This window comes from Dasypus novemcinctus, chromosome 2 (assembly GCF_030445035.2).
Source record: "Dasypus novemcinctus isolate mDasNov1 chromosome 2, mDasNov1.1.hap2, whole genome shotgun sequence".
Classification (NCBI taxonomy): domain Eukaryota; kingdom Metazoa; phylum Chordata; class Mammalia; order Cingulata; family Dasypodidae; genus Dasypus; species Dasypus novemcinctus.
Window position 1 is genome coordinate 159,767,947 of NC_080674.1, and position 17,526 is coordinate 159,785,472.

Consider the following 17,526-nt stretch of genomic DNA (forward strand, 5'->3'; position numbering starts at 1 on the left):
CAGGGCCTAGCAGCAGAGTCTCTAACATTCCGCCAGCCCCACCTCCCCTCTGCAACCCAGGGCCAAGCACCGCACAGCCAGAAAAGCCTTCCTATTGTGCAGGCGGGAAACTGAGGCCCAAGGAGGGCAAGAGGCGGACCTAGGTCTCCCAGCTACCAACAAGGAGTGGGGGGAGAGTGAAAACCCCCTTTTACAGAGCAGGAAAACGAGACTCAGAGCTTAAGGAGACCTGTCTGGGGTGCCCGTGGGTGGGTGAGCCCCATCGGCCCCCAACCCCACCACCTCCCCGAGGGACAGCCACGTAGCCAAGCAGAGGGAATCAAACCCGCGAGAGACCAAGAAGTCCGTGAGTGAGAAGCACCACGTTTAATATTAAAATCTTTCCCTTAAAAAAAAGTACACAGGTATGAAAACTTGGCGGCATACAAAATAGCACTTATGTTGTATAAATGTGAGTTAATGTGAGTCCTAAAAATACTTGTAAACCTAGGTGATTACATCTTTGGTACCGCAGTGACAGCCTGCTCCCTGCCATCTCGAACCAGGCTTTGGGTGCCTTGGAGCAGGGAGGTGCAACCAGCACCCAGCACTCAGAGGGGCCGAGCTGCCCCCTCACCTCCCAGTGGTCTTGGTCACAGCCCTCACTTCCTTGGCACGTCCGATGCCCACCGGGCCGGGGCTGTGGCTGGCAGAGAAAGTGGGGTGAGCTGGCCTGGGCAGCAGCACAGCCATGTCCTCCTGGGGGCAGCCGACAGGTGAGAAGGCAGCCCAGGAGTGCTTAGGACAACAGTCCCGAGAACACCGAACCCCCAAGACTGATGCGCATCCTCGCTGCCCTGCCTCGTTTGCCTTCTCAGGAGGCCCACCGGAGGCTTCTCGCCCTTTACGGGCACCTCTGGGCTCCTTCACTGTCCATTACGTCTGCACCACACCCCTGGGCAGCAGGTGCTGGAGCGGCGGGCTGCAGAAGGCGGTCTCGTTGCTGTTTCTGCCACCCCTGCCCAAGTTAGCTCCAGAGGTCATTGTGGGTGGTGACGGGGGTCTCGTGGTCTTCCCACACCCCCGGGCAGCTGCTGGGGCTTTCCAGGATGCCGGCTTTGCTCCAAGTCAAGGCGCAGGCAGCTGGTTCTTAGGACTTGCCGGGGGCAGGGGGAAGGGGCACAGTTCCTGAATTCCTGGAGTGCGGTGTGTGGTCTGGAATCGCCCCAGGCCCCAGCTGTGCCTCCCAGGATGGGTGTTTGGTCCCACTTCATCTGGGCAAGGGTGCGACCCCCCAGGAATATTCTAGAAGGTTAAGTGCTGGCAAGGCACTAGGAGTCAATGAGTCCCACCTGCCCATTTTTCAAAGGGAGAAACTGAGGCCCAGAGAGGGCAAGGGATCCTTCCAAGCACTCTGCAGGTCCAGTGCAGAGTCAGGGCCATGGACTGGCGACGCGCAGACACTTCGTACAAGCACCTCAACGCACCCATCACACACGCCGGGCTGTCTGGTCCTGGAGACTGGGGGGTGGATTTGAGACTGAGAACCAGGAGGAGAAAGTCTCCAGGACTGACAGGGCCAGAAATTCATGGACACTCTCCACACAGCAAGCCCGTGCCCCGAGGGCCCTGGGCTGGGGCCACAGCCAGGCGTCCTGACCTTGGCTCAGCCCACCCAGCATTATTAACAGCGTTCCTTAAGCACGGAAGGCCCCAGACCAGCTCGGGCCTGGGAGGGGCGCCTGGCCTTGGGGGAGGCGGCTTCTGGATGGGGCAACTCTGTCCGAGGCCCAGCCCCGGCTCAGCCAGGGGCCAGGGATGCCCCGGCCCCTTCCCCAGCTCCATGGCAGGTGCAAGTGTGAGCAGAGAGCAGCAGCTCCTGGATGGGGGGTAGGCTGAACCAAGTTAGTTTACCACCTCGTGAACCCCGAGCCCTCCAGGGACTCCAGTATCCCCACCGGCCAGCCAGGGAGAGCATCCCAGGCTGTTGGCAGCCAAGCTCAACTTTCCCATTTAGAGATGGGGAAACTGAGTCCCCTGGGGAGGACCCTTGCTCAGAGTCACGCCGCTTCCCCAGAGGCAGAGGACTGGCCACCGCCCTGCGGTTCTCTGGCTTCCTAAGCCCCGGGGTGGAGCACAAGGTGCAGCGGCAGCAGCCCTCCAGACAGGGGGAGCTGGTGGAGGCAGCCTGGCTGACGGGAGGCACTGGGCGCGCGGAGGTCGAGGCGGGCTTCGGGCCGGGCAGGGTGGGGGCCAGCCCCCTATAGGAAGCTGTCCTCCGCCTCGGCCCGTGGCCCAGGGCAGCCTGAGCCCTGCGGCCGTTCGGGCTCCGGCTGGGGCTCCTCTTGGGGCTCTGGCTCCAGCTCGGGCTCCTCCTGGGGCTCCAGGGGGCTGTCACAGGAGATGGTGGAGGAGGTGTTGACCTCATTCAGGGCGGAGCTAGAGGGAAAAGGCAAATGAGTGAGCGCTGGGAGGGAGCCACATTAAAACAGCAGCATTCATAAGAGCTTTCTACGTGTCTGACCTTGCACCATGTACCTCGCACACGGTGGCTCACTTAATCCTTGTAAAAACCATGCAAGGCAGGCACCACGAGGAAAGCACTGCTCTGAGAGGTTACGTAAGGGCCCTAGATCGCAGAGCGGATAAGTACGGGGGCTGAGACTTTGAAGCAGACCCAGCAGTCTCCAAGGCCTGTTCTTCATCCACCAGCGTTTCCAACCCAACATCCCTGAAGGCACACATCATCTCATTTAATCCTCACAGCAATCCCCACATAGAAGTACTTGGTGCTTTTATCTTACAGATGAGGAAACTGAGGTTCAGAGAGGTGAAGCAGCTTGTCTGAGAGCACAAGACAGCCAGCATCCCACCCCGAACTCTGCACACTGTCTACTGGGGTCTTGGAATGTTAGCTTCTGAAACAGGCAGGGTGGGGAGGCCGGGGGGGGGCAGTCTTCTAAGACCTGTGCACACTCAGCACACACGGCCAAGCTGAGGCCCACGAGGACAGAGTGCCGGCCCAAGACGACAGCAGCCAGTGGCACAGCAGACTAGAAGGAGCCTGAACGCCTACTTCACTATGGGGTAACCTTGGGGTTTTTTTTGAGGGGGGGGTCTGACCTCATGAGGAACCTTCCTCCCTGGTCAAAGGGAGATCCTGTCTGAACATCAAGTCCAGGCGCCAGCTGGGCCTTCCTCCCAAGCCCTCCCCATACTGCAACTTCAGCACGTCCCAAGACAACAGAAAAGCTCGATTCTCCTTTCCAGTCTGAATTCTGGCCCTAGCTCCTGTGGGCACCCCTGTCTCCTCCAGCCACACCAGGCTCCCTGGAGGCCTCGTGGAGATGGAAGGCCAGACCACAGCCTAGGGCTGGCTACGACCCCGCAGACTTAGCTGCAGTGGAGGGTTGTTAAGTAGGTTTTTCTCCTTCCCCTGGGGGCTAATACAGGGCCTACAGAGGAGAGAGAAGAGCTACTTGTGGGGATGGACTTCCGTAAAGGAAATAACTACCTTGTAAATAAATCCCAGCCCGTCTTTCTCTTTACCAGCCTGCCCTTTCCACCTGAGGCCATCCAAGGCCAAAGACCAAATGAGTTGAACTGGCTCTTCTACTTCCCGGCAGGAGTAAGTACTCACCCCTGGTTCCTTCCGAAGCAAGCCCGCCACCACACAGACACACACACACACACACACACTTGGTGTACAGCTACCTGGCCAGGCTGGGGGAACCCTCCAACGGGCCCTCATCGGTGCCCTCAGGTTTTGGGTCGGGCAGGGGGATGATATAGTCATTGTCACCCTCGTTGGGCTGCACAGCGGTGTAGAGGACAGAGCTGGTGTCCAGGGGGCACCGGAAGCCGGGGAACCCAGGCAAGCGGGCTTGGCACCGAAGGACGGCCGGGTGGTCGCTCCTCAGAAACTCCTCGTCCACCTGCTGGTACTTCTGCTCCGTGGGGGCGGGGAGAACCAGAGAAACGTTGAGGGCCAGGGCCAGAAAGGCCTTCGGGGATCTCCTCGCTCTTAGACTCTAACCCGCCCTGCCCCGCCGTGCAGTCAGGCTCTGGCGACTCGCCCAGGCCACACAGCTAAGCTGCCCTCCGAGCCCCAGGCTGGGGGCCGTCAGCCGCCCAGCACCCGAGACCCTAACATATTCCCCGCTCCGGAGGGGACAGCGCGGGCCCTCACGCTGCTGCAGCCTCCTCCGGTGGGACCTTGTTCCCTTGCAATGAAATGGTGACGACCCACTCTATCTGCTGGCCCCTGGACCACAGCCAGACATGGGTGGCAGTGGGGGTAAGACCTGGAGCGAGACTGGGCTGTTCAGAGGGAGCTGCGCCTCCTCCCACCCCAGCCTTATGCGAGCCAAGCGCGGGGTCCCAGGGGTCGGGCCCTCTGTGGTCGTCAGCCTGGGGCTGTTCAACTTTCTGAAGAGCCCCAGGATGTGGTGTGGGTGCAATTGGGGCTGCGGGCTCTGCTCCCCTGCTTTCACCCAGGATTTCACTTCAGAAAGCTCTGTGCCACTAAAATAATTTAAAAACAGAGCTCCAGGCTATCTCTTTCTAGGGCCAGCAGGGAAGCAAGGACTAGAGAGGGTAAAGGACAGCCTCCAGATACCCGAAGCCTTCTACCCAGTGTCTCTGTTCTCCACCCCCCACCCTGCTTCAACATACCTTTTTGTAACCGTCGCCCAGCAGTCTCTCAAGAAGCAGCACCAGCTGGGAGAAGGGGGGCCGAATCTCGAACTTCTCTTCCCAGCACTTCTGCATGATCTCGTAGCTGGAGAGAGGCGGCAGAGGGTTGATGCTCCCTTGGGAGCCCCCTCCCTGCACCCCCAGCCCCCATGGTTCCAGGGGGATTGACTGCACCCTGGTGAGCACATGACCACGGACTGGCCAAGAGGAGATTTAATTCCCTTGGTTCAGCGATTGGTGCTGGATGAGTCATGGGGTTCCAGCTGAGCCCCAAAAAGTTGGCCCTAGGACTTCTGCTGGGACTACTGTGAAGAGGCCAGAGTATCATGCCAGCCTGAAGACTGGGCAGGGGCAGCAAGGGGAAAACAGAACCAGGGGGAGAAAAATCAGTTCCCAGTGACAACATTTAAACACCTGGATCCAGCTAGACCTCGATTTCTCCAGATCCCTGAGCAATCCATCTCTCTCTCTTTGGTTTAAACCAGTTAGAGTGGGATACCTGCAGCCTGCGACCCCAGATTCTCCCAGATGCGTGGGAGGAGTCCACTCACATCTCGTCGGAGGCGTGGGCTGGCTGTGCCATGCGGTAACCCCGCTTGATGGCGTTGTAGAACTGCTCGTTCATGGGGAGCTCTGGGTAAGGGGTGCCACCTGTGCGGGAGCAGATCAAGAGGCACACAGGCTCAGGGTGGCTGGGAAAGGGGCAGACAGGGAGAGGCACTCCAGCCCTGATGTGGTGCCGGACACTGGGAAACGTGGGCTTCTTCATGAAGAGACCTCAGCCCTTCCCAGAAACAGAGCACAAGCCAACACCCGAGCCAGGCTGGCTTTTTAACTTCACACTCCAAACCCCTCAGTACTCAGGTGGGGAGACGGAAGAGATCCAGAGAGGGCAAGGGACTTGCCAAGATGGCACAGCGGTGAGAAAGCGGCAGGGCTGGGACTCGAGCTGGGAGGGCAGAGGCGTTGCGGGGTCAGGGCGGGCGCCGGGCCATGCCGCCAAGGGCTGGAGGAAGAAGGCGGCATACCCAGGGTGAAGATCTCCCAGAGCAGGATCCCGAAGGACCACACGTCGCTCAGGGTTGTGTAGAGGCTGTTGAAGATGCTCTCCGGGGCCATCCACTTCAGGGGCAGGAAGGTCTGCGGGGAGGACAGGATGGTGCTGAGTGCAAGGAGGGGCGCACAGCCAGGACCCAGCTCACGCTGCGCCGGGGAGAGCAGGGGCACCTGGAGGACCCACCCCCAGCTTCTTCTCTCTCCTCAGGCCTGCGTGGGCCCCCATCTCTGCTGGGGTCTGAGGTTCATCACGGAGTAGGTCCCTCTTTGTGACCCCAGGGCAACCCTGGTTGGGTGGGTAGAGGGCTGGGGAGCAGGGACATGCTCTCATCCTGACTGCCTCAGGGCCCTGGGACCCCTGGGGTTCAGCTGGCCTCTGGAAAGCGGGCAGATGAGTGGGAGGCCAGGATGGTTGCATTTTTAACCAAATCGGTCCCAGCTACCTCCTGCAACCTGCTCACGCCTTAGCATGTCGTCTAGACTTCTCCCTCGGCCGCACCCGGACATGGGGCTGCTGCCACTACCCCCAGAACACATCTGGGTGGTTCCCACTTCCCACCCACCCCTAGTCCCCTTACAGCTGGTCCCTTGCCCCCTGCCCTGCCCGGTGAGGCTGAGCAGGCTCCACCGAGCCTCCACACTTTTGCCTCCTCCCACTCCATGCACTGCTGGGTGGCTTCTCCTCCTGGCCGCCTCACGGCCCCTGGGTGGGTCGGGGGGCACGAGGAGCCCAGTTCTGTCCTGGCCATGCTGACTAGCAGGGGCCGGATGTACAGAGCCACAGCCCCACAGTGCCAGGTACTCACGCTGCCTTTGGAGATGTAGTTTGAGTCCCGCATGATGTCACGGGCCAGGCCGAAGTCGCAGATCTTGACCAGCTTGCCCTCGCAGATCAGCACGTTTCTGGCTGCCAGGTCTCGATGGACACACTGGATTGGGGGACAGGAGAACTGAGGCCTTGGGAGCAATTGTGGGGAAAGACTCTCCACTGTAAGGGACTCTGGGGGAAAGGCACTGCAGTGCAGGTATGAGGGGCCACACAAAGGGGAGGGCACTCGCTCTCCCTGCCCTGGTGGACACAGTCATCGTCTGGGGTGCACGTCACTGGGGACCCACCTCCCCAAGCCCTCCGCCCTGCCCCACCGCCGCCACACGCACGTTCTTGGAGGCCAGGAACTCCATGCCATTGGCCACTTGGTAGCTGAAGCCCACGAGGTCTGTGTAGCTCAGCACCGGGGAGTCGTTGATCAAAGTCGCCCGGCATGTCCTCTCAGGAGCTAGGGGAGAGCAGAAGGTCACCAAAGTCTTGTGTCTCTCCATGGCCCACAGGACTCCTGCCCTTGGTCTCGAGGAAAGCCGAATGTCCAAGACAGGGGGCTACTGATGTCTAAGTCTCCGTGAAAAGGAGAAAGATTCCTAATATCTAACTTAAACCTCTCCTACTTTACCAGAGCCCTCAATGGCCAGAAAACCCTGTGGCATCAGCCCCCGGGCACCCTTTGTTCAGCCTCGGGGACACTGGATCAGCCTGGCCTAGAGCAGAAGCCAGGCGGTCCCCCACCCCAGCTCATCCCCTCCCTGAGGGCTGGGTGCATGCCTCTGGACGCAAGGCCCCTAAAGGGGCTCATAGCTGGGCTCCACTACACAGCAGCTTTGGGCAGGTGGCTGGCCTCAGTTTTCCCATCTATGAAATGGGCTCAAGGCCACCTTCTTCCAGGGTGGCAAGGTCAGGCACGTGAAAGGCTCTGGAAAGAAGGCATCGCTGCACAGGTGCGAGGGCCCGTGCAGGTGTGAGGACCCCATGTCCACCCACCAGGCGGGATGTAGTTATCGTAAGGAGCCATGTAGCTGGAGGACTCGATGTCTGCATACTTGACGTCCCCTTTCATGTCCAGCATGGGCACGTAGTCCACCGACTCTTCCTTGCTCATGTCCATGTAGCCGCCGTCGCTCTCCCCGGTCAGGGACACAGGGCTGGGGGTGAAAGGAGCATCACAGGAGAGGCCGCTCCCTGCCCCGCTCCCTCCTGCCCCTCGGTTCAGCCTGCGTGACAGGGGAGCTCACACCCAGATTACCGCACAGCGGGCCCGGCACGCACAAAGGCGCCTTTCTGTGGCCTCTGCAGCACCACGCGGCCCTGCGCCACGCCCAGCGTGGGCAGCAGCGAAATGCCTTAAGGCCTTTGCCCTGCAGCAGCAGCTCAATATCTACACTTGTGTCTCCAGGGGTAGGAAAAAAGACTGGATGGAAATAGGCCGAAATGCTGGGGAGGATGGGGTGAGTTTTACTGCCTTCTGTCTGCTTTCCCTAAGTTTCTTTCATCTCTGCAATAAACAGAGTGCTTTTGTAATCAGCAAAAGTAGTGAAAAAAAAAAAACCAAAAAACCAAAAACCAATACACCAAAGCACCAAAATCTGTTCCTTTTGGAAAAGAGGAAGAGAGGAGTGGAGCTGTCTGCAGGGCTCGGGGTAGGGGCCACTGGAAAGGCTGGCGTGTGGCGGAACCGGAAGCTGCGGTGAGGAGAGGAGCACGGTGACGGAGTCGGGCGCTCTCCTCCCACCGCTGTCTGTGACGCCCACGTGCTGGGGGACAGGAGGGCCTCGGGTGCTGGCTGTGGAGGGAGGGCGAGATCCTCCACACCGGTGACAGCGGTCATAACGCACCACTCGGACCTTCCTTACTGGTGTTAGCCCCTGGGCTGGGGGCCACGCCAGGGCCGGGCTGGCCCCTGAACTGCCCTGATTCCCGCCCTGGCCTCCGTCTCCTCTCCTGGACCAGGAGGGGGTGAGCAGGTGCTGCGCGGGCCACCCTGCGCTCTCCCGGTACCTGGGCAGGGGCAGCCCGACGGGCAGGGCGTTGCTGTAGAGCTCGGCGCTGGGCGGGCGGCGCTTGTCGCGGTGCTGCAGGAAGGTGTGCTTGTTGCGGTGCAGGTAGTCCACCAGGTCGCCGTAGCGGCAGTACTCGGTGATGATGTAGATGGGTCCTGCGGAGGGACAGGCTCAGGGGTAACCCGGGAGGCCTTGGGCTCCCCTGAAGGGCCACGCAGCGAGCAACAGGCAATCTGATATGTCAGCTGAAAGACTTGGGCGCCAGGCAAACGTGGGCACCTTTCCTGCCTCTTCGTTTGTGAACAAAGTGTTTAGTCTCCCTGAGCCTGACTTTCCCCACCTGCTAAGTGGGCTGATAACACCCACCTAATAGGGCAGTCTGGAGGATTAATGAGAAAACGCCTTTATCAGCTCGGCTCAGGGCCTCGCACAAAGTCAGCACTCGGGATCTCGGATCTTGTCATTGATATTTTTTCAAACTAAAGCTTATCTTGGAGCCCCAAATATCAAGCAGGTAAGGGCTACTATCATTATCAGCTTACTGTTTAATTTCAAATGCAATGCATTTGCTTCAAGTCAATCAGTGAGAGCTTGAGGCTATTGATGAAAACAAAAATATGGAATTGGGCAACCACCACAGACACAAATGGGCCCATGCAAGCAACTACTTCTGTATTTTGTTTTGTTTGCACAATAGTGAGGAAAATCCCACATCACAAAACAAGCTGTAAATGGCAGTAACACTTTTTGCAGCCTGACTTGAAATCAGGTTACTCTTCAAATAAACAGTTGGCAGGAGAAACTTTTTCTATGATGTGAAGGAAAGCAGGGCCCAAGTTAGCATGCTGGGGGCCCCCGTGTGCTGACACTGGGCATATAATGCACCTCAGAATTGCATGAGCTGTATTTACGCCAGATTTTAAAATGAAATGTGAAAATTAAAAAAAAAAATGTCAGGGGATCTCTTGCTAAGCAAAATTTGAAAGCCACTGGAACTGATGACCTGAAGAGTCTTTTGACTTCAAGTGCTGTGACTTGATGAGTTTCTAAATTCTGCACCCACGTGGAGCTGTGGAATGAGGGCACTGGACAGGATGGGCATAGCCCCTCCAGCTGGAGTGTCCTGTGGTCCATGGGCTGAGGAGGGGACCGGCCGCCAAGCACTTCCTCGGCGTCCCCTGGGGTGTGGGTGTGTACCTCCTTTGGTGCATGCGCCCAGCAGGTTGACCACGTTCAGGTGGGGCCCCAGGTGGCTCATGATCTTCAGCTCCGACATGAGGGCTTGCTTCTCACTGCTGCGGGCGGTGGCTGACAGGTGGGGCGGGGGTCTCAGTCAGGCCAGTCCCGGGGCCCCGGGGGGGCTCCGCTGGAGCCTCTGCTGGCTCATTTGCCCCATCCTGTGCTGTAAGGCCCAGCTGGCCCAGGGCAGTGGGAACCCCCACGCGGCGGAGGGGAAAGAGGTGGGACGAAGGTGGAGGGGAGGCACCGGGGTGGGGAGGGAGGGCCTGAGGAGGCCCCGATGAGGAATCCTCCTGCCCAAACCAGAACACGGCAGCCAGCGGGAGGGCACTTGGGGCCTCCAGGATATCGGCAGTCTGGCCTGCTCTGGGAGGGGCTGAACGCATGGGGATGAGTAGGAGCCGTGGGCGGCGGGGTCCAGCAGGCGAGGGAAGGGGGCCCGGGACTCACATTTCAGCATCTTCACGGCCACCTTCATGGTAGCCTGCGAGTGGCTCAGGCCGTGTGCCGTGGCCTCCACCACTTGCCCAAAGGCCCCAGATCCGAGGGTGCGTCCTAAGGGGGAGGTGGCCCCTCAGCTCCCAGCCCTCCAGAAGCTGCGTCCCCCTCCCTCCCCACCCCAGCCCCGGAAGAGCCGCCCTCCAGAGTCAACCCGGGCATCCCTCACGCCACCCTGAACTTGCACCACAGTTCTTCTCAGTCCTTCCTGGTGTCTCATCCAAGTCTTGCCTACTTTCTGCCCTTTCTTTAGTCCCTGGAGCCCTTCCCTTCTCCTCAGACAGGAAGCTCCCCTGCAGCCCCGTGGCCTGCCCCGTAGATCGAGCCCAGGCTTGGCACTCGGTCTATCCTCAATTCATTCTTCCCCTCTCACCACGAAGGGACCCATCACAGACTCACAGGGTGATGGGGACCTTGCTGTGGACGGTCTCTGGGGGGGTGGGGGTGGTCTTCTTCCAAATGGGAAGCCTGAGGCCCAGAGAAGGCAGGACACTGGCCCTGGGTCTCAAAGCCGGCTGCGGCAAGGCTGGATCCAGACCCCAGGGAGACCCCCGCCCACCTCACGGCCCCAAATTGCCACGCAGCGTGTGGACTGACCGAGCACGAGCTGGTCCCGTGGCAGCTCCCACGTGGAGTCGTAGGGCAGCTGCATGGGGTCCACGTAGATGTACTCATGCCCATCGGAGCTCACGGACTCGATCACCTTCCAGCGGATCTCGTAACGGGGCTTCTGCGGGCCCCAGAGCAGGCGTGGAGTCAGAAGGGGGCAGAGGGAGCAGGGCAGGGCTGACGCCACTCAGTGCGTGAGGACTGAGCCAAGGCGCTTGTGGGCTCGGGCGCGGGTACCCAGCGGCCCCAGCTGGGCGCCCGGCTCATCAGAACCTCGTTGCCAGCTCCTCCCAGAGGAGCAGGCAGCCCCGGGAAGTGAGGCGAGGTAGAAGCATCTGCCAGGTGAGGACGGCACCTCACCGGGCTGAGGCAGAGTTACAGCGGGAATCTCACGTAGATGCAGCCTAGGAACGCTGAAACCACAGGCTGTTGAAATCACAAGACTGGAGTCTTAAAAATGACAGAATCATGGGCTTCTGTAATCCTAAATCAGGAATCTTAAAATGTTGGAATCACAAAATTATAAAATCTCAACATAACACTGGAATTACAGATTGGTAGGATCAGAATGAATTTCAGGGAATCATGAGCATCTTCGTGGGTTAGGTGGGAAGAATCTCAGTAGAATCACAGGAGTGCCTGTGAGTGGGAGCTAGAAGAATCCTGGGGCCCCTGCGGTCTACCCCAAAGGTCCCGTGCCCTGTGGCTGGGACGGGGCAGAGAGGACGACTGAGCAGGACCCAGGGCGGGGATCCCTGGAGGCTGGGCCGGGTCCGAGTCAGCCCAGGCTCCAGGTGGGAGAATCTGGGACCCAGCATGACTGCATCAGCTCCCGCCTGAGCGCTGTGATGGGCCCCAGACGTGGCCAGAGGGCACAGCCTTCGAGGAGGGCAGGGTGGGGTCCCAGGCAAATGATGAACCAGTCTGCACCCACCAGGCAAGGTGGCAACTTACCTTCTGCCAGAGCATGATGAGGATGATGAGGGAGATGACTGTGAGCACCACCAAGGCCAGGATGGCTGAGATCACCACCACCTTGAAGGGCAGGGCTGGAGCGGAGACGAGAGCAGGCCGTCAGCAAGCAGGGCAGCCTGGCAGCTGCCTCCCCTCCCCTGCCCCCCGCCCACCCCCAAAAGGCCCATGAATTCAAACCCTCAGCCTCTCCCTTTGGGCCACACCTTCAGCCTCTCCTGCACATACCCCGTGTCCCTCACCAACTGCCTCCCCAGCTCGGATCTCCATCAGCCTCCACATCCCTTCCACCCTAGCCAGGGCCACACTGGCCTGTCAGCCCCAGCTCTGGACTAGATGCAAACGCTCCTTCCCTGTGTTTCTATTCATTCTCTGGACCCCTCATTAGGCCATCACAGCTGGGACAGAGCCTGACCAGCTGGCCAGTGGCCCGAGTGACTGCCCACAGAGACCTCCCAGTGGCCTGAGGAATCCAGGCTGCAGAAAGGAGCTCGTTTCCTCCCCAGTTTCACCCCAAGGCTCCAGATGGGGTAGTGATTGTGGGTATGAAGTACATCCTTCAGGGAACAGGGGTACCCAGTAGGGCTACCACTGGACCCCCAAGCTCGAGTCTCCGTCACCTTTGTTGGCCAGCTCCTCCCTCCTTCCCACTCTCTGAGCTGCAGGGCTTTCCCTGCCACATCGCCCTAAGCCAGACCCTCCTCTCCCCCTGCCCTGCCCCACTGCCCCCCCAACCCACGGGTTCCCCAGAGGCCTGGCTCCCCTCCTCTCTCTTCCTTCTCCCTCTCCGGGTCTCCTCCCACACCTCCCCGAGGGCCATGGGCCCCAGCACTCCTCCCCTCCCGTTCCCTGCCCCATCTAGGGACTGCCGCTGAGCACACCCTGCCAGCCCAGTCCCACGCGGGCTGGAGGATGGCTTCCCCTTTGGGCGTCCCAGGGAAGCTTCACTCCTGCCTTTGGGCAGAGCTGGCCTGCAGGTTAGGATGGCCACATGTCTGCTCAGATGCCCACCTGCTCAGGGTCTGTGTATATGTGTGGGAGGATGGGTGAGACAAGGGATGAAAAACCCCACCCCATCCACCACAGGGCAGGGAGCAGGGGGCGGGTCTGTGGGCAGACAGATCTAGATGCCGTGTACGTGTGCGGACAGCGCACACAAGCCCACGGCCTGCCTGAGGGTGCACATGAGGGTGTCCAAAAGGCTTCACGTGGCCTTTGGGGTCCTGCTAGATCTGATCCCAGGCTTTACCTTCCTCTCCCCTTTGTCTCTTCCTCACCATCCCTAAATACTGCTCCAGCCAGACTGCATTCCTTTCATTTCTGTGTGCCCGCCTTGCCTCCAGGTCTTTGCACAGGCCATTCCTTCTGACTGGAACACTATTCCTCACCAGGGTGACTCAGTTATTTTTTTTGGTTTTGATCTAAAGCTTCCTTTTTCCAGGACACCATCCTGAATCCTACAGCTGGGTACAGGGACCTTTCTTTCCTCCAGGCTTTTTCCACAAGGTGCTGATCCCCAGAGTGGAATTGCCTAGTTCCTTGTCTGCCTCCTCTCAGTGGACTGTGGGCACTAGGAGAGCAGGCAGGGCTGGGCCTTTTGACCTCTGTACCCCAGGGAGAAGCTGAGTCCTTATAATTATTTATTGAACGAAGACATAGATGAATAAATTAAGTACATGCAAAGAGGTACATGCAGGCCCAGGTAGACATGCAAAAGCATGCAGGCATTGGTAGACACTGTTCATATGTACAAGAATTATGCATGTACGTGAACCTGCTACTGGACATGTGTTGTATAGCAAGCATATGTGTACAGGAATGTGCTTGCACTTTTACAGACAGGTGTGCTGCAACCGAATGCTTAGAGACACATACTATACGAATTTGCACGCATGCACAGGAATTGTACGTGCACCTGTACAAGCACACAGAGGCCCAGCATTATTTACACACGTATATGGGGATTGTGCATCCACCCGTACGAGCAGACGTGCACTCGTGTTGATACGCGTTTGGGGATCAGGCATGCTCGTGCACATCGCTTACAATGTACACTCAGTGGGCTTACACATATGGACAGGGATCACGCATGCTTGAGGACATGCTTACACGCACACACTTGCTGTATCAAGGATCAGACATGCTCGTGGACATGGCTTACAGCACACAGAGGTAAACACCACACAAAAGGGGATACTGCTACTCATACCCGTGGTTTATAGACATACACTCATGGACACATGCGCCATACTGCGCGTGCTGAGGACATGCTCTGGAGGGCGTCACATGCTCCTGTGTGCTCATGGACATGCTGACTCTCCGTCCGCGGTGGGCACACGGGCACAGTCCCAAGTACGGAGGAGTGGGAGGGGGCTTGAGGAGTCAGCAGAGGCGGCCGAGTCTGGGGAACTCACAAAGCGGCACCACGGTGACCTCCTGCGAGTCGTAGCCCAGCAGGTTGCGCAGCGTGCAGCGCACCGACAGCGGCTGGTCCACGCGGCGCAGGCGCAGCGTGCTCACCACCTCGTACTCCTGCTTCTCCGCCCAGTACGTCACGTTCGTCACCAGCTGACTCTCCTCGGAACTGTTCCCCAGCAGCGTGGGCAACAGCTCACCAGGACACCTGCAGGGAAAGCCAGTCCGGTCCCTTTCCAGCCCCTTCCCTCTGTGGACCAGGAAAGCGGGGCCAAAGGCTGGCAGCGGGCGGGCGGGTGGTGGCTGGAAGAGGTAGGGCGTGTCCCGAGCCCGCGCTTGCTCCTCCTGTAGTCCCTCGACTGACCAGCTGGGGGCGCCCGCACTCCACAATTGAGGACCATGGCTAGCAAAATCAACTCCCTTCAGGAAGCTGGACCCAGAGATATCAAGCCTCTTGCTCAGGGTCAGGCGTGCGCTAAGGATAGAGGCAGAATCCAAACTCAACCCTGCTTCTGCCCAGTATATTAGCATCAGTACTGGCCAGAGAACCAGAGCAGATCAACCGGGTGGGTGACATCTCTGTGGCACAGACCCCATCCCGTACAGCGCTGGAAGGACAGCAGGGGTCAAGGTAAGGAAAAGGGAGATTTAGGTCATGCAGAGCTTCTCTGAGGAGGGGACGGGCTGGCCTAGGGATGTTGGTCTAGTCTAGAATAATGCACTAGAGGAAGGGACAGGCCTAGGTGACCTTCACTGGGTCCTTCCTGCCAGTTCTAGGCACCCTGGGAGACTGAGGCCCCGGGGTCTGCTCACCTCTTGAGGTCGCTGCAGGTAGACCAGGTGAGCTGTGGCTGGGGCATGCCCCGGCCCCGGCAGCGGACCGTCTGCTCCCCGTTGGCGGGGTGGCTCTCGCGGAGCTCCAGCACGCGGACAGGGACTGCGTGGGGAGGCACAGGGTCAGGCGGGTGGGGGAGAGGGGTCAGGTAGGCTGTCAGTGCAAAGGCTGTCAGGGAGGCCCTGCCCACGTCTCCACTGGGGGGCCGGGCCCTGCAGTCTGCAGGTGAACGACAAATACCAGGAACCACAGTGCAAAACGATGGGTTCCCTCCTTCACTGTCTTTCAACCCTTCTTGCCACTTCAAAGGGAAGGCCTCAGTAGGGCGCTAGTCTGTCTTTAGCACCTCTCTGAAATTTGCTAATCTTCCCTTTTAACATAGAGAGAACAGGCCTCGAGCTCAGAGGCCCTGGCAGGCCAGGGCATGGGGCTAGAATTCCATAACATTGTTTTGTTTTCTCTGAGTTTATTTTAGTGGTTGCTTTATTTTTATGACATGTGATGCTGATTTTCCATCGCAATTGAGAGATTGAATGTTTTCTTTCAAAATAAATTTATTTTTAGAAAGCCATTGGACAAAACATTAAGTCATTGTCATGTCACTAGTGCACTCGAAGCCCTGCAAGTGTTCTTTACTTCATTCCGAGTAAAAGCCAGAGTCCCCCAAATGGCCCACAAGGCCCTATAAGATCTGCTCCCCCTTCCCCTTCCACCCTTCTCACTCCTACTGCCTTGGCACCACCTGGGGTGCCCTACCCTCAAATAGCCACTTGACTATGACCTCACCTCCTTCAAGGCTTACTCAGGTGTCACCTTCTCATTGAGTCCAATCCCAACACCCTCTTCAAGTGCAGCCCTCACCACCCTCCTGCCCTCAGCATGCCCTAGCCTCCCGACCCTGCCTTTAAAAAATTTTTTAATTCCACAACCTTGCTGTCTTCTAATCTTCTATATGACTTGCTGATTCTTTCCTCTGCCATTTAATGTTTATCTTCCCCTACTAGGATGCAAGCTGCACAATGACAGACTCTCAAGAACTTGAGCAGGACGGGCATACGGTAGTTGCTCGATAAAGATCTACTGAATTAATACAATAGTATTGGTAGTATGCACGATGGCAAAACCCATGGGACATGCATGCCTGAGGTTTTGGAAACACCAATCTAGTCCAATGGCCTCCCGGTACAGCTGGGGAAACTGAGTCCAGAGAGAGGGGACAGGCCAGGTTCACCTGCAGTGAATCAGTGTCAGAGCTTGGCTTGGAACTCAGTCTCCAGAGTTCCCGGCTCACTTTCCTGCCCTCCCAAGAGGGGCTGGACTGTGCAGAAGGGAAGAGGAAACGGGGGTGGGGGGGCAGGGAAGCGGGGCTGGGTGCGCCTCACCGTTGACCTGCAGCTGGAAGGAGAGCTGGATGGCGCCGTCCTCGTGGCTGGCGTTCATGGTGTAGTGGCCAGCCTCGGCCACCTTCACTCGCACCAGTGTGAGTTCCGACACGTAGCTGGGGAGCAGGCCAGGCCAGCAGAGCCGGTGTCAGAGCCGGCAGAGCCCGCGCAGCCCTCCCCACCCTCACTGCCCTGACAGGTGAAACAAGGCCCAGGAGGGGAGGGGCTGGCCAAGGCCACACAGGGGTCAGAGCAGAGCCAGGACTCACACCCAGTCTCCTGAACCCCCACTCGCCGGCAGTTCCGCTGGGCCAGGGGTCGGGGGGCGGTGACTTGCAGGGGAAGGGGGCCACCATTTCCCTCCCCCTACCCGGTCAGAAAGGGGAGGCCTGCCGGGCATCCTCTTCCCTGATCATCTGGCCGTTCTCTCCTTGGCTGCACCCATCACAAGGCTAACCAGAGGCTGGGCGGTCATCTCCCCAATGCCTCGCTCATACCCCACCAGCGGAAAACTCTAGGAGGCAGGAACTGTGTCCGCTTTGGTCCCCGCTGCCTCCCCAGCACCTGGCCTGGCACCTTCTCTCAGGAAAGGTGGACCTAGGTTTGCCAAGTGGCTGGCGGCCACGGGCGGCCCAGTGGCCGCGGAGAGCGGCAGTCTCAAGAAGGAGCGGGAAGGCGGCTGCTCACCGGGTCTCCGACACATTGCGCGTGGTCAGCACGAACTCGCCAGCGCTGGAGTTGCCCAGGTCGCGGTTGTCCTTGAGCCACCTGACGGAGGGTGGCGGGTAGGCCTCAAACACCACCTGCAGTGTCCGGCTCCGGTGCAGCTCGGCATACTGTGTAGAGTCCAGCCCTCGAAGGAGTCGCACGTAGCCGCTCTCTGCAAGGTCGTGGCCGTCAGGCGCGGGGCGCCCACTGGGCAGCACCTCTGGGGCGGGACCCTGGGGGCGGGCATCAGCTGCCAGCGGCGTCACACCAGCTGGGGCTGGAGCGGGGCCTGGGCCGGGGCGGGGGCCC

General features: G+C 59.2%; 1 protein-coding gene across 2 annotated transcripts in view; it reads right to left on the reverse strand.

Moving 5' to 3' along the window:
- Window positions 1-343: 343 nt before the first annotated feature.
- The window catches only part of PDGFRB (platelet derived growth factor receptor beta), a 36,798-nt gene continuing 19,615 nt past the window's right edge, over window positions 344-17,526 (reverse strand). For both annotated transcript variants that reach the window (XM_058280955.2, XM_058280954.1), the window contains exons 7-23: window positions 17,197-17,389; window positions 16,510-16,625; window positions 15,106-15,229; window positions 14,292-14,500; window positions 11,860-11,954; window positions 10,894-11,026; window positions 10,249-10,353; window positions 9,757-9,867; window positions 8,558-8,714; window positions 7,544-7,704; window positions 6,889-7,007; window positions 6,537-6,659; window positions 5,703-5,814; window positions 5,226-5,325; window positions 4,654-4,759; window positions 3,694-3,926; window positions 344-2,418 (exon numbers count right to left, since the gene is read on the reverse strand). In XM_058280955.2, the coding sequence (XP_058136938.1) occupies window positions 2,241-2,418; window positions 3,694-3,926; window positions 4,654-4,759; window positions 5,226-5,325; window positions 5,703-5,814; window positions 6,537-6,659; window positions 6,889-7,007; window positions 7,544-7,704; window positions 8,558-8,714; window positions 9,757-9,867; window positions 10,249-10,353; window positions 10,894-11,026; window positions 11,860-11,954; window positions 14,292-14,500; window positions 15,106-15,229; window positions 16,510-16,625; window positions 17,197-17,389 (2,375 nt within the window). In that variant the 3' untranslated portion in view covers window positions 344-2,240. The remainder of the gene's footprint in view (window positions 2,419-3,693; window positions 3,927-4,653; window positions 4,760-5,225; window positions 5,326-5,702; window positions 5,815-6,536; window positions 6,660-6,888; window positions 7,008-7,543; window positions 7,705-8,557; window positions 8,715-9,756; window positions 9,868-10,248; window positions 10,354-10,893; window positions 11,027-11,859; window positions 11,955-14,291; window positions 14,501-15,105; window positions 15,230-16,509; window positions 16,626-17,196; window positions 17,390-17,526) is intronic.